The sequence below is a fragment of the Gekko japonicus genome, unplaced genomic scaffold (genome assembly GCF_001447785.1).
Source record: "Gekko japonicus isolate JY-2015 unplaced genomic scaffold, Gekko_japonicus_V1.1 scaffold409, whole genome shotgun sequence".
NCBI classification, from domain to species: Eukaryota; Metazoa; Chordata; class Lepidosauria; order Squamata; family Gekkonidae; genus Gekko; species Gekko japonicus.
This window is the reverse complement of record NW_015161963.1, coordinates 685,219-700,484: the sequence shown is the minus strand read 5'-3', so window position 1 is coordinate 700,484 and position 15,266 is coordinate 685,219. Positions and strand designations below refer to the sequence as shown.

Here is a 15,266-nt window from a genome sequence, read left to right as displayed (position 1 = left end):
GCTCCAAATAATCTAAGCAAGCCAAAGATGCTTGCTAGCCAGAGTGATGCAGAGGCGGCTAGAATACTGAGCTTGGATGGATCCCTGAGTTATTTCTGTATATGACCCACTGTGCCACAGTGGAGAGATCTGGCCCATGTAGGGCTGCCAATCTTTTTACTGCTTTCTGCTTCTATGCCTTTCGCAGCAGCTTCTCTTTCCATGCAAAATGTCACCAACTGATTCCTGCATATAAAGATTTGGAGGTCCCACTTTTGTGCTGATCAGCTCTCTTTGTTGGTCATCTTGCTAAGCCCCAGGTTACCTTCAGATATTGTACCACACCAGCTTCTTCGTTCTCCATCTGCTTCCTCTTGCGTAGGATCCTCTCACAGATTCTGGGATTCTGCTCCATTTGGGTATAGAGATCCTGCAGAGATTTCTGAGTATAACTCAAAGACTGTTTCTCAAAGTCCTGGGGGGAGATCCGCTCACAGAAAGTTATGATGAGTGGATATTCGTTGTCAAATTCATCCAGGGCCTCCATCCTACATGCAGCAAGAAAAGTGAGTGAAGGGGGAGGAAAGGGACCAGAATTACAGAACAGCCTATAATTCAGAAAATTACCCCCTTCAATTAACTAGCACAGGGCCTAATCAACAGAGAAGTCCTCCGGTGCAAGCCTTATCGAATTTATGTAGTCACTTAATTTCTAATCTACTTTTCTCACTGAGAATCAAAGAGGATTACAGAATTAGACAATAATGCAACAAAGACCAGTAGAATACATATAACAAATAGTACGATAAAAGTGGATTACAAAAGCAGAGAACACTGAAATAAAACAAGAGAATGCATCCAATAAACAATTTCATTTTAATGAACATTTCCCTTTGTACTATCACCCTACGTCCTTCATATAAATGCCCTTCTGAACAATTCATGTTTTGAGGAATGCTAGCCTAAAAGCATGGGAGGCTTTGTGAAGCAGGCCATTCCACCAGGTATGAGACTCCACAGAGAATGGTCAGGTACAAGACAGCCGGTGATCTTACCAATTTGCAGCGTTTGGTCCCATCCTGTTGCTTTCATAAATTATAATAAATAGTTCAGGATGTTTTGTGGAGTTGCTAACACCACCTTTATACAACATGTGATGGATATGTGGAGCCAAAGAATACTGGAAAATTATTTTTAGAATTATTTCTCAAGGAATAGGTAAAGAGAAGACTTACCCTTCTCACTAGATGTGTTTTGGGTTGAATCATGTAGACTTCCTTTCTGAAGACACTCAAGAATTTGTTTCAAATGCCATACCTTCTACAATATTACTTTTTACTAGATACTGGAAAAGGAATGTAACTCCAAATAAAGAGGAGTGGCTGGAGAAATTAAAGAAATGTGTACAGTTGAGTGAACTAACCTACATGTCGCATGATAAGAAACTGGATAAGTTTGATAAATGGACAGTTATTTTGACTCGCATGGTGAAATTAATTTAATAACACCTATACTATCTTTTGAGTCCAGTGGCACCTTTAAGACCAACAAAGGTTTATTCAAGGTACAAGCCTTTGTGTGCATGCACACTTCTTCTGAAGTACTGGGAACCGAGGTGTAAATTCTTGACCGCAATAATAGATCAATTGCAAACATTTTCTGACACCGATAAATTAATATTTCTGCTGTCAGACGCAGACCCTACAGTTTCCTATAGGGTAGCACTCTTCGCCTTAGCGGCTAGTAAAATCAGGGCCAAGAACATAGGAAAATGAAATTGAACAGTAAAATGGCAATGTTTGAGGGCCAAGAACATAGGAAAATGAAATTGAACAGTAAAATGGCAATGTTTGAGGCTGTGTATGTGTTTCTGGAGATGGGTATCTGTATTTAAGATTTTAATTAATTTAAATACTAAATGTGCAGATTTTTAGAGGTTATTATATTTTAAATCTAATTCTAATTCCAGTGCTGTAAGTTGTCTAATTTGTATATTGTTTTAAATTGTAATGGCCAATGGCTACACAATAAATTCTACTACTACTACTACTACTACTACTACTACTACTTCTGAAGTTGGTCTTAAAGGTGCCTCTGGACTCAAAATTTGTTCTGCTGCTTCAAACTAACACAGATGCCTATACTATTTATAGAACTGGAGATGAATTGGTAAAGTTTGTGGGGTCGGTGGTAATTGAATAAATTTATTTAAACACACACACAAAAAGTCATGATGGTGAAAACCAAGGTGGACTGTGAAGAGCTACAGGAGGATCTCTTTAAATCGGGTGAATGGGCAACTCTCCCTTTTCCCATACTACTAGAACTTGGGGTCATCCAATTAAATTGTTGGAAAATAGATTCAGGACAGACAAAAGGAAATATTTCTTTACTCAATGAGCAATTAATCTATGGAATTCACTGCCAGTGGAAGTAGTGATGGCCATGAGCATAGACAGCTTTAAAAAGAGGTTAGACAGATTTATACACCATATACTAGCCATGGTGAGTAAAGGAATCCTCCATATTCAGAAGCAGTAAACCTCTGAAATTCAATGCTAGGAGGCAACATCAGGGGAAAGTCATGGCCTCTGTGCCCTGCTTGTTTGGATCTCTGGGGCAACTCATTGGCTGCTGTGTGAAACAGTACACTGGGCTAGATCAACTCTAGGTCTGATCCAGCAGGCTCTACTTAAGTTATGTTCTTATGAAAAAGAAAGGCTGCAGTCTCAAAGCACGTTTTTACTACTTCCACCCAATGTAAACAGGAGTCTAGTGACAATTTAAAGACTAATGCAACTTTATTCCAGCATAAACCACTTTGTCACAACGTGGGTTGTAGTCCACAAAAACTTATTTCATTAGTCTTTAAGGTGCCACTTTTTAACAGAGGGAGACTTACTTTGAATATCCATAGGATCTAGTCACAAATCTGCTGAAAGTAAATGGAAGATCAGTAACTAGAGAATTTTCAGCTTTACAACCCCTGGCAACTTTTGAGGAAAGCCATGGCACTCAACTGGTACATATTGGCACTAACAATTGGGCCAGTTAGGATTGCAGAAAGGTGTGAGGGAATGGAGTGTTTTGCTTAGTAATAGTCCCATAAGCAGTGGTATAGCAATTGCCCCATAAATGGCCATTGCTGAGAAGCCAGTCTAGAAAGCCAACTGTTTCATTAGCAGTCACTCTTCAAGGACTGTGTTTAGTATCTTATAAAAGAGGGGCCACTGCTCTCTCCACTTGGCAACCACACCGTTTACCCTTCAGTATTTTTGCCCCTTGACAACAAAGGCAGGAGGCGTTATTCTCATGACACATCAGGACAGTGTTCGGTAAAGTAACAATTTAAGAGAGAGGTTCCTTTGAAATGGTTTAGAGTGCCCTTCCCTCAGAGCTGTCAACTCTGGGATTGGAAATACCTGGAGGTTTAGGGGAGAGTGGGGTTTTGGGGAGGGGAGAGATTTTAATGGGGTATAATGCTATAGAGTCCACCTCCCACAGTAGCCGTTTTCTCCACGTGAACTGCTCTGTGTTGCCCGGAGATAAACTGTAATAGCAGGAGATCTCCAGCCACCGCCTGGGGGTTGTGGGAACCCTACTCAAAATTGAGCCTAGTAATTGCATCTTCTAATCATCAAAAACTGATAATCCCACATATACATCCCATGCGTGTGTGTTCCAGATCTAACTACTAGACACTATGCAAGTAGGAAAAGCCCCTGTACGCGTTCCAAGCGCTCTCACGACTACGCCTCAACTCTGTCACCGCCTGATGCTGAGACGGAAATCAATCCCAGCAAATGGAAATATAACGAAGGTGTTCGGTGCTGTCCCCGGAAGTAGGCGGGGCTTGGGGGAGCTGAAGGGTGTGGCTTCTGCCCTATTCCCAGAAGAGAGTGGGGGCGTGGCTTACGTTTCCCCGGACTGTGCTGGTGGGCGAGTCCTTGCTTCATGCCCGGCGCTGTTGCTTCTCGTGCCCACCTCCCTTTCCCGCAGCGCTGTAGGGCCACCCACATTGTGGCGTAAGCAAAGGCCGGAGCCCGAGGAGGGGGGAGGCTGGAGAAAGCGCTGGGGTCCTCCTGGGGTTCTCCTTCTTGCCCCGTGGGATTCTTGTTCCGTACAGTGCGATTGCAAGGCCAAGGGAGGTTTCCCGACCCTGCCCCCCAAGCATTCGTGACAAGAGAATGGGGCAAAGCCGCGTCGCACAGCTTTGCGACTCCGGAGCCTTCCCTCCCTTCTTTTCAGAACACGCGTAGGAATGCAGTTCCTTGCCCTCTGTTCCCCTGGGGAGAGCCAGGAGTTGTGGGAAGTAAGAGATGCTTCGCCTTTTACCCACCCACGACCCAAAAAGGGAAGGGGAAAAAAGTTGACAGGTTTTGATGCCACATTTTATTACTCGGGCAACGAATTTGTTTAACTAGTTTCCCTTTTAATCCGGGCCTCCTCCTCCTTTCCTGTTGGCCACAAATCAATGCTGCTTGGGAGACCCTGGCGAGGGGCGCACAGAAGGGCTTCTGCGTGGCTGAGACCGCCCGAACTTCACTTGCAGTCTCTGCCAGTGTTCATATTCTTGTAGTCCGGGTTGTAGGGAGCCCCTGAGAAACAGATGGCGGCTGCGCGATCGCAGGCACAGATGAACGCCTCACATTCATTGTTCTTCTCTGGAGAGAGAAGGGGAGATTAGAAACACAGATCCCAGCCAATGTTCCCTGTAAGCTGTGGAGTCTTGTGAGCAAAAATTCTACTTTGTGAGCTACTGGCATTAAAATTGTGAGCGAGCGATTGGGCTGCTGCATAAATCAGTCTGCTCTGGAGCCGTCCCTTCCTGAGCTGAGACAAAAATCTGTGAGCCGGAGGCTAAGAAACTGTGAGCTGGCTCACACTAACTCAGCTTAGAGGGAACACTGATCCCAGCCCCCCCCCCCTTTTAGAAACAGAGCCCTGTAAAAATCACACCCCTCTCAGCATTTCAGATCACACCCGGTAATACCTGGACATTTTCTAAGCTAGCACTTTGCTAGGCTGGCATTCTGTAACAGGCCACACCTTCCCCACTGCCTGTCATCCTTCTGTGTGAAGGGTCAGACACGTTAAATCATTATTTATTAAAACATTTATATTCTGCCTTTCTTTGTGGTTCAATAGTTATAAACATTTTCAGGGGGGAAATAACACACCCCAAATCTCTTCCTCTGCCCCCCCCCAAGGATGCCTGCCACTCAATCCCCCTCAAAAGCTCTGCCAAACAAGCAAGCCTTGCAGCTCCCCCTGAAGATCTCCAAGGAGGGCTTGCTGGACACAGAGTAGGAGCCGCGATGGAAAGACCTGGGCTCTGGTTGATGCCGTAGGGGCCACCCTAAGTGGTAGGCTAGCCAACAGATGGCTGTCTGAAGACTAGCTGGTGCACAGGGACATGTGGAAGGAGATAGTCCTTCAAATATGTGGGGCCCAGGTTGTGAAGGGCTTTAAAGGTCACCGCCAGGTTTCCGAAACATCACTAGCAGCAACCAGTATAAGTAAAAGCGCATGTTGTTGGGAAGCCAGAAGTACGGACAGGCACCTCTTAGATCCTGCAGGGTTTCATTCAAACAGTGCCTGCCCACGAGGAATGCTTATGTTCTCTGTGCTTCAGGCAGCCCCCGCCTCATCCCCTCCCCAGAAAGCTGAAGGGAAGACATAGAACCCATCGGCTCCCACTGAAGAGTGACGCTGTGTTCTGCAGCCAGTGGCATCTGGGACCCCTTTCCAACCCTGTAACCTGAGATTCTTTAACTGATTAAACCTGGATCCTTTGTGTACAAAGCATACATGTGTTGTGTTACAGAGCTGAGTGAGCAATGGGGTTCCCACTGCAGCTAAGCATAGCATGGAGGTGCATTTACCACTGCAAGTGATGTTATTGCCAGAGCAGCTGTAGGAATAGAACTCCGTGTAGGGGTTGTCCAGAATGAATTTACACTTGGGGTGCTTCTTGGCCGCAGAATAGCAGTTGTCATGAATCTGACAGCATCTGCTCAGGAAAGAGAAACCATTCAGAGTGATTCCCTGATCTGTAGAAGAACTTCTACACTGCTTTGCAGAATGAAACCATCTATTTATTTGTTTACTGAATGCCCCATCCTGTTGATTTGATTGACTCAGTTGATTCCTAGTGAGAATCCATTTTGATGTCATGCCTAATAGACTTCTCCTCTATGGATGTGTCATCTTAGACATTTCCAGTAACTGTTTATTACTGTTGGAATTAGAAGCTAACTTTTTACATCAATTTTCGTCCTATCTCCTTTGGACTTTTTTCAAAATAATGTTAACAATATCTGTTGACTTAAATGAAAACAGCCTAAAGGGATGCTTGGAGGGCGATTTGGGGTGGGGTGGGGCTCAAGGTAGTAGGTATAAAGGACTTGCTTACGTGTCTAGCTCATCCATTGGCGTCCCACTGCCCCCTAAGCCACAATAGCAGCCATAGTTGTTGTAATCCTTCAGTGGGTCACTGTGTGGGATGGTGCATTTGATCATGTTGCGGAACTGCCATAAATTCCGGGGACTAGCAGCATTGGACACACCAACTATGCCCACTGAGACAGAGAGAGAAGGAAAAAGATTATCAAGTGAGAACCTGACTTAGGGTTTCCCCAAATTTCTAGGTTTTCTTCTGAATTATAATAGGAAGTATACGCCATTATTTAACTCTCAAGAGCTCCATTCTTATATGTAGAAAGAATTATTAAGAATTAGCCCCCCAGCAAGACAGTCCATATTTCTGTACAACACAACTCTGCAAAAACCTCCCAGTTGGAAGACTGCAGGCTTAGAGCCTTGGGCTGACAGTAGCCCATGTTTCATTCATTTCTTGCAGAACATCAGAACAACATAAATAGAGCCTACTGGATCAGACCAGTAGTCTATCTGTTCCAGTGTACGTTTTCACACAGCTGCCAATCAGTTGTCCTAGAGGGCAAAACAAACAGAGCATAGAGGCCAAGAGCATAGAGAGCCTTGACACTGCCTCTGGTATTCATAGGTTTGCTGCCTCTGTAGAGGTAGATTCCCCAAAGAGGAGTAGCCACTGATGGACCACTCCTCTTTGAAGCGGCCTACCCCTTCCTTTTTTCTATGCTAGTGGCCATTCACTGACAGTGGATTCCACAGTTTACTCATTGAGTAAAAAAGTATTTCCTTTTGTCTGTTCTGAACTTATTTCCTAACAATTTCCATTGGGTGCCCCCCAGGTTCTAGTATTATGGGAGAGGGAGAAAATAAGCTCCTCATATCCACTTTCTGTATCCCAGGCATTATTCTCTAAACTTCTATCATGCCTTCACTTAGCAGCCTAATTGGGCTACTCCCCCCCCCTTTAAATATATTCTCAAATACACCTGATTGGGTGTGATGCTGGAATAGACTGGTGCCAAGGTCATAGTTTGTCTTGGGCACCGGAAAACCTTAGGGTAGCCCTGGATGGGTCACCATATGCAGTGAATTTGGACTTGTGTGGCACCATGCCAAAAAGGTTAAGAACCAGTGTTCTAAGGTTCACATGTGGTAAAAAATAAAGGTCCTTTCCTGGTTTCAGTCGTTGAATACCAATGCTTATACAATTGTTTCTCCATATGGCTGCACATTTAAGCTAACAGTACGCTATTGATGCATATATGATTTATAACCCATCCCATTCTGTAGGTTCAGTATAGATAAGAAGAAGAGATTGGATTTATATCCCGCCCTTCACTTGGAGTCTCAGAGCGGCTTACAAACTCCTTTCCCTTCCCCTCCCCAAAACAGACACCCTGTGAGGTGGGTGGGGCTGAGAGAACTCTGCCAGAAACTGCTCTTTTTCAAGAACAGCTGTGCCAGAACTTGTGACTGACCCAAGGTCACATCAGCAGGTGCAAGTGGAGGAGTGGGGAATCAAACCCGGTTCTCCCAGATTAGAGTCCGCACACTTAACCACTACACCAAACTGGCAAAGAAGCACATGTGCATGCACCCTCCCCCCCCACAATGTTTCTTCCAACATTTAAATGTCTCCACCCTTTCTCAACTCTGGGTACCAAGGAACAATCCCAGGTAGCCTTGCAGCACTTCCAGCATGATCTCAGGCTTGGACTTTGGTAACCCTACAGAGTGGGAAGTCCCATAACTGGAGGAAGGGAAGAGCAACGAAGGGCACCTCTCATCATTTGAACCAGGCACACAAACGGGGTCCTTAAGAGAGTTCCTTCCATGTTTTTGCAGCACCACAGCAATGGAAACACTTTCTGTTCTTAACCAGGGTGGTCTCCTCAGTTCCACTGTGCCTTGATAATCATAACTTACCCAGTGCCAGAAGGGAAAGGGCGAGGTTCATTTTGTCTGCACAGCAGAGCAGCCAGAGCTTCAGTGTTCCCCTTCTTGGCCTCTTATATGGCCACTTTACCTTGGTGCTAGAATCTGAGATAAGAGGCCAATGTTTGCCTTTCTATAAACATCCTTCTTCTATCAGGCCAAGGCCAGTTGGAAAACCAGCTACTTTGGTTCCAAGAATCGGCTTGGATACAAGTTTTTCCACTAAGGAACCTTGTTTTGTTTTAAACTTAAACAGTGTCCTGGTGCAAGTCATTTTACTGCCCATCTGTAGAGGACCCTTTCACAATTTTCTAATGCCAAATCTCACCCCAGAACATGAGAGCTGATCATAAAGAAACAGAGTTCCAAAGAGCATGTGTAGAGTGCTTACTCCGCTTCCACCAAATGGTCCGTCTTGAATTAGAATTCCAAAATACAGAGCAATGTTTTGGTGGTTGCTTTTTTAAAAAGAGAATCTAAAGTCTGATTCACATCTGCATACATAGCTTGATTTCCCAACGGAGTGTGTGATTCTGTTCCACTGAAAAGATTGCAAGTAGTATGTATCGTGCCATTCAGACATGCAAGTCAACACTTCACAGTGCAGACAGGAACAGTGCGTGAACTAAGCCTTGATTCAGGAACCATTCCTAACATAGCCTCCACATGAAGCTGTCTTATGTGGAGTTACAATCATCAGCTCAGGAAAAATCACTGCAGAGAATTGGTCCAGTATTATCTACTGTAACTGCAGCTCTCCAAAAGAATGCTGAGCCTGTTGTGGGAATGACTCAGTACTGAAAAACTCGAACCTGGAGGCAGTTGTGTTCCGTCATTAATGTACCTTATTACTTGTGAAAATTGATTTCGTTTGTAGAAGGATCATCAGCTTCAACAAAAAGGATCATTAGCTCTTGAGAAAGAGAGTTGTGAAACAAGTTTTATTGATAGTTTGTTGGGTGTGGATCCTTACTTGCTACAAGCTTCATCACCCTAATGAAGTCGGGAGGAAGCAAACTTTCTTACACAGCAGGATAATTGTTTGAAAAAGTTTTCCTATGTCAGAATTTTCAAGCGTCTGGAATGGACATCTTAGAGATTGAATTTTGACTTTGTATATGTAGTTGCACGTGTATTATATCTTATTTATACTTCCTGTTATATCTGGGAATAAAGGACATATAACCTTTATAATTATATGAGTTTTTATCATAAAGGACATATAACCTTTATAATTATGAGTTTTTATCACATATTTTTGCACGGTATGACCTTGTTTAAGTTAACTCTCCAAGGAGAGGCAGACTCAAGCTGGTATCGTTTTTAATTGAAGATGCCACAGACTAAATCTGGGACTTTCAGCAAGCAAACCAAGCTGTGGACTCTCTCAAGCTTGCATACTCAAACACCTAAAAGGGTGACTTAATCCAATCAGCTGTATCTATGGGCGGCCACATAATGAAGTCAGCATCAACCTGTCTAGGAATTCTCAACAGCTTTGCAAACACAAGAGGCAGCTCGTAAGTTGATTGCCTAAATTAACAGGTGGCACAGCACCCACACTCCTGCCTCACCAGGTTGTAAAGGACAAGTTCCATTTATCATGAATATCACCCCATCTTTCTGATTGAGCAATGTGCTCCAAACATGAAATTGTTAGTGGGTTGGGGTAATGCTCACATTATCACTTCTTTACTTCAAGTAATGCTCCTGTACTGGATAGCGAATGAGTTCAGAAAGGCTTGCTCTCTGCACTCTGACTCTTATCCAGATCTCATAGATGTTAAATAAAGTTCAGACATGGCACTTCCAGTAAGCTAGGTTCATTAGTCTACTGGTGGACCCTGTCCAACTCTTAGATATTATCTCAGATACCAAGGAGAAGCAGGGTTGACCCAAGACATTTGGGTGCCTGGAAAGAAGAGTCAGACAGTTCTGGCCTACTTTTCCTTCACCCTGTTAACTAGGGCATAATCCAAACAGAGGTTTGCCTTTAAAATCCCAATAGAATGACCATTGGACACTTTCCTCTGAGGAAAGGAGGACATCTTGCTGGATGATTCCCACCATCCAATCAGGGAGGCAGGAACATTTTTTTAACTTCCTGTCTCGTGCCTGTGGGAGTCGCCCTCTTCAATTTTGGTGACTCCGAAAGCAGTAAGACTGTAAAGTCAATTCAAGGAAAGAGAACAAACAGACAAGAACAGAGTGACAACCTAGATAAGGAAAAAACAGGCAAACAGTACTTGTGAGACAAGAAGTGTACCTGCTGAATAACTAACTTGACGATGACTCTGGGAGGGACAAGATGTCCTCCTTTCCTCAGAGGAGAAGGACCCTTCATGATAAGTGTCCAATGGTCATTCTCCCTCCAAGGTGGAGGACATCTTGCTGGGACCTCCCAGAGCAGTGTCCTCATTTACTGGGTGGGTCATCTAGAGTATATTGTAAGTCACTTCCAGAAGCTGTGTCAGCCAAGTCCTAGAAGTTTACCTTAGAGTGCCCTACACAGGTGGATATTGATGACCATGTGTTCACCTTGCCTATCTCTTTGACTGTGGCGTGTTTGGTTAGGGCTGTGTTGGTTATGGCACTTCGAACTGAGAATGCAGTGATCCCAGATGGTATTTCAAGTATTGCGCTTCGTAAGCTTCAATAATGTAGGTCTTAAGGGTACTGCCGATGTCCAAATTGACATCCTCCTTCCTTCATTCAGTGTAGAGATAAAGATGAATAAGGAATCGATTTTAAGTGTACGTCTTACTTCCAAGGCCTGCTGCAGTTTGTCCTTCGGATGATTAGGATTCAGGTTAGGGTTAGAAGACTAAAATTTTCTGGGACCTGTGGAAGGTTGAATTTGCCTTCAGTGTAAAGGCAGTATTTGTCTTCATGACCCTTTTGTCTCTATGGAAAACCCATAGTTCAGGCTTGACTGAAAAAGTGCCTAGAACAGAAATCCTCCTACCTGAGGTACCTGCTACAAGAAAAATAAGATTTTCATCCTCAGCCATTTAAGTGGAATTTCTTTAATAGGATCAAATAGTGTCTGGCAAGACCGAGAGTATGGGACAGAATTTTTGCATTAGAAACCTTCATCTTTGTGTTGGCTCGTTTAGAGCCGCACCTCTGGGAAGATGGCGAACTTGAAGGTGTCTAGATAGGCTCAGACCTTGGAACAGAGGTAACACTGTTGTCAGAGTTGTGACTTGACATTGTAAAGGAAGAATTCTTGAGCCCATCATGTCCCTCTTATAGAAAGGATAGAACCTATTTAGTCTGAGTCTTCAGGAGGTCGATACCTTTTCTCCTACTCTGCCCGATGGGAGTCCTCCATGAAGTATTGTAAATTAATCTAGCTGGGTATCTATTGCATTTTGTCAAAAAGCCTAGACATAAAGGTCACCCCCCTTGCTCTCCAAGCAGTTAAACACAGCCATCCTGAATGTGGAAGCCATACCGGACCTTGTTGAAGCATGTCCGGTGATACTGGGAACGTTAGCAGTGGTTGGTTCGCCCTATCCTGAGGGTCAGAGAATCATGGTCACTGAGGACAATATGGTTTTAGTACTGTGCTGCCTTCTGGTCCTTGATCTTCCTGACCAATTTTGAAGGAACTGGGATGGGGGGGGGGATTGGCAAACATAAGGTCACTTGGCCACTGGGAGGTTAAGCCTCTATCACTTCGGCCAATGGAAGAAGAAACATGGTGGAGCACCAATTCACTTGAAGCTTGTTTGGTGATGTCAGGTTTTTCTCCACCCACGTTAGGATCTTGATAGTTTCCTTGTGGTAGATGAAGATCTAGACCCTCATTGTATGTTGTTGGTCAGATTAGTACATGTTGACCAAGTATCTGTAGGCTGTTAGTAAACGGGGGTCAGATAAATTGTCTGGAGCTACAGGGGGCTTGCCTTGCTCCCAAACCACTGACCCTGTACTTGTGAGCCTTCTAGCCTTGTCCACAACCGGGCAGACCGGAGACTGAGAAAGATCTGCTTCACCTCCGAGATGCAATGTTTCCTTACCTGAAGGGGATTGAGCATTCTTGCCCTCCCAGTGAGACTAGTCTTTACTGTAAGGGAGCCCTGATGGAAAGGGTCCCCCTGGTCATAACTTGTAGTTAGAAATGTCTTGGAAGCTGCTGTAGTAGTCTAGTGTATAAGCAAGTTGTGACCATTTTGACACCTAGGTGTTGTACTTGCTTAGTAGGTGCTAGAGAATTTAACTGAGATTGACCAGGAATCCGTAGTTCTGTAAACAGTATATAGTTGTTTCCAGGGCTTTTTTTGTGGAAAAAGCCCAGCAGGAACTCATTAGCATAATAGGCCACACCCAACAGCAGAAACTCATTCGCATATTAGGCCACACCCTTACATTGCAACTCATTAGCATAATAGGCTAATTAGCATAATAGGCCACATCCCATGCCTTCCTTTGGCTTGCCCGGGCAAGCCCCCCCTTGAAGGGAAGGCAGTTTAAACTGCCTTTCCTTGGCTTGCCTGGGCACCCTGTGGCTGTGAGGAGCCCAGGCAAGCCGGCCCTTGGAGGGGAGGAAAGGCAGTTTAAACTGCCTTCCCTTGGCTTGGGTGTAGAGGGTGTGGCCAACGCTGAAGCCAGACAGAACTGCGTTCCTGCCCAAAAATAGCCCTGGTTGTTTCTGTGTCTTGGTGCGCCTTGGCCACAAGGTTTCATCTGATCAACAAGATCTACTAAAGTCAGATACTTGTCTGGCTGAAAGGACTCAGTGATGGATCTGGAGACTCCATTCTGAAATATCTTAATGTGATGAAATTCTAAAATATCTTAATGTACTCCTGTTGAGGTATTTTAAGACTAAAATGGCCCTTCAATTTCCATTCCTTCTTGTCACCATGAAGGGGGAAATCTCCTTGTCCCTCTATTAAGGGAGACACAGGTTCTATGGCCCGAATGTTAAGAAATGGTGTATAGTAGCAAGAGTTCTACAAGCTTTTTCTAGAAAATGTGTCCCATGCCACCAGAAGGGTTTGAAGTTATGCTTTGAATGGCTTATGGTCATGGGTTGATTTATTGTTTGTTGAATGAACCTTTTCTGAAGCGTTGTCTGGAAGAACCCTAGTTCATCCTTCTGCGATCCTTGTGAAATCTCAGGACACAGTAGAAACTAAAGAAGTAACTCCCAAAACTCCTCTTGTCAGAGTGCTCTAGTGTGTCAGATTTCAATATAAGTCTTGTCGAGAGCATCCCCAAATGGTCTGACGTTTTAACAAATATAGGTCATACCTATGGACTTAACATGTAGTGAGATAAGCAAAGCTGGTTTGCCATTGTCTGCCTCTGCATAGTAACCCTGGACTTCCTTGATGGTCTCCCATTCAAGAAATAACCAGTCCTGACCCTGCTCAGCTTCTGAGACCCAACAAGATCAGGGCTAGCTTGGGCCATTCAGGTTAGGCATCAGCTGCCAAGCTCTGAGCCATAATCGTCTTCTGGCAGCTGTCTCAGATGCCATAGTTCTGGAAAGATGGTAAGGGACCAAAGGTTGCGTTCACCATAGCGAGCTGTAAGAACCCTAATGGCTCCCTCTATCATGCAATGGCTGCTAGCTGAAATAAGTTGGAACAGATTCCTAGATCAGACAACAGTATTGGGACCGGAGCATGAGCCTTAACAGTCATAGTGGAGCCTTCATAAGCTTTCTTCAGGGTGGGACACCCCTCTTTTAAAACTATGCTGGAAAGTGCCCTCACCATCCTCTAACAAAACCTCAGACAACTGCAAAGCTGTTGCTGTAACATCCATTAGTGGCACCTGCAAAAATCAAGTATAAAATATGATAAAACATACAATTTCTAGTAAAACATGAGGTTGCTTGCTGGCCATAGGTTTTGCCCATTCAGTGATTAAATTTTTCTGAAAGAAACTGATGGAACAGGTTGCTAGACCTAGGGAGAATTCTTATTCCCTTGACCGACTACTGGTCTGAGAATTAGGAGGGCCTGACTGTTCTTTAGAGGGGACCTCCTGCAGCTCTAATGCTGCCATGGTCTTAGAGAGAGGTGTTAGTAGTTCTCAGGTTTATGGAGTGTTCATGAATTTCTATTTATGTATTCAATGTATAGCCTGCCCTTTCTTACACAACAGGGCTCAGGGCAGGTAACACCAAGTCAACACTAAATTAAAATAGTATATATCATCCTCCTTTTAAACTCTGTGTCCCATAGAGAGTGATCTTTCTCTCTCTCTTTCTATTGTAAGATTCCTTCCTAGCTGCCTTAGGGGCCAGCTAGGTCTCCCTGTGGAAGCAGCTGCGTTGTTCAAATCCCCTGCCTGTAGGAAGGGAGGGGGCAGGAGAGGGAGCTGGGGTGGGACGTGTGTCTTCCATCTCTACCTTGCCAGAACTGGCAATCTCCTACTGCATGGTTTGCCTAAGCAAGGCAAGAACCCAGGGGGGACAACGTCATGGGCCTTGATCCATGTGTCTTGCTCACGAGCAATGTTCCCTCTAAGCTGTGAAGTCTTGTGAACAAAAATTCTACTTTGTGAGCTACTGGTATTAAAGTTGTGAGTGAGCCATTTGGCTACTGCATAAATTAGTTTGCTCTGGAGCCATCCTTCCTGAACTAAGACAAAAATACATGAGCTGGAGGCTAAAAAATTGTGAGCTAGCTCACACTAACTCAGCTTGGAGGGAACACTGCTCACGAGTAGTCCTGGAGACCCACTGTTGGCATTGCATACAGTTGCCACTGCAACTTAGTACACTGAGTAGTTGCTTAGATGGCTCTCATTAGAAGCTACAAGTAAGGGGACCCGCGGTACTTGCGGGGGGGGAGAGAAAGAGCTCCATACAGAGCAGGAAGAGGAGGCAGCAGCAGCAGGTAAGCCTCCCCCGGTCTCCTCCACCACCACCCCAGCTCTGACGGCGAGGCCTGAGCGGCTGCCAGCCGCCGGGCCTCACCGATTTCCTTCCCCCC

At 44.7% G+C, this 15,266-nt stretch overlaps 1 protein-coding gene across 1 annotated transcript in view; it reads right to left on the bottom strand.

Moving 5' to 3' along the window:
* Positions 1-4,521: 4,521 nt before the first annotated feature.
* The window catches only part of PLA2G1B (phospholipase A2 group IB), a 15,482-nt gene continuing 4,737 nt past the window's right edge, over positions 4,522-15,266 (bottom strand). Inside the window, exons 2-4 of the mRNA XM_015429583.1 lie at positions 6,395-6,601; positions 5,865-5,992; positions 4,522-4,643 (exon numbers count right to left, since the gene is read on the bottom strand). Coding sequence (XP_015285069.1) covers positions 4,522-4,643; positions 5,865-5,992; positions 6,395-6,601 — 457 coding nt within the window. The remainder of the gene's footprint in view (positions 4,644-5,864; positions 5,993-6,394; positions 6,602-15,266) is intronic.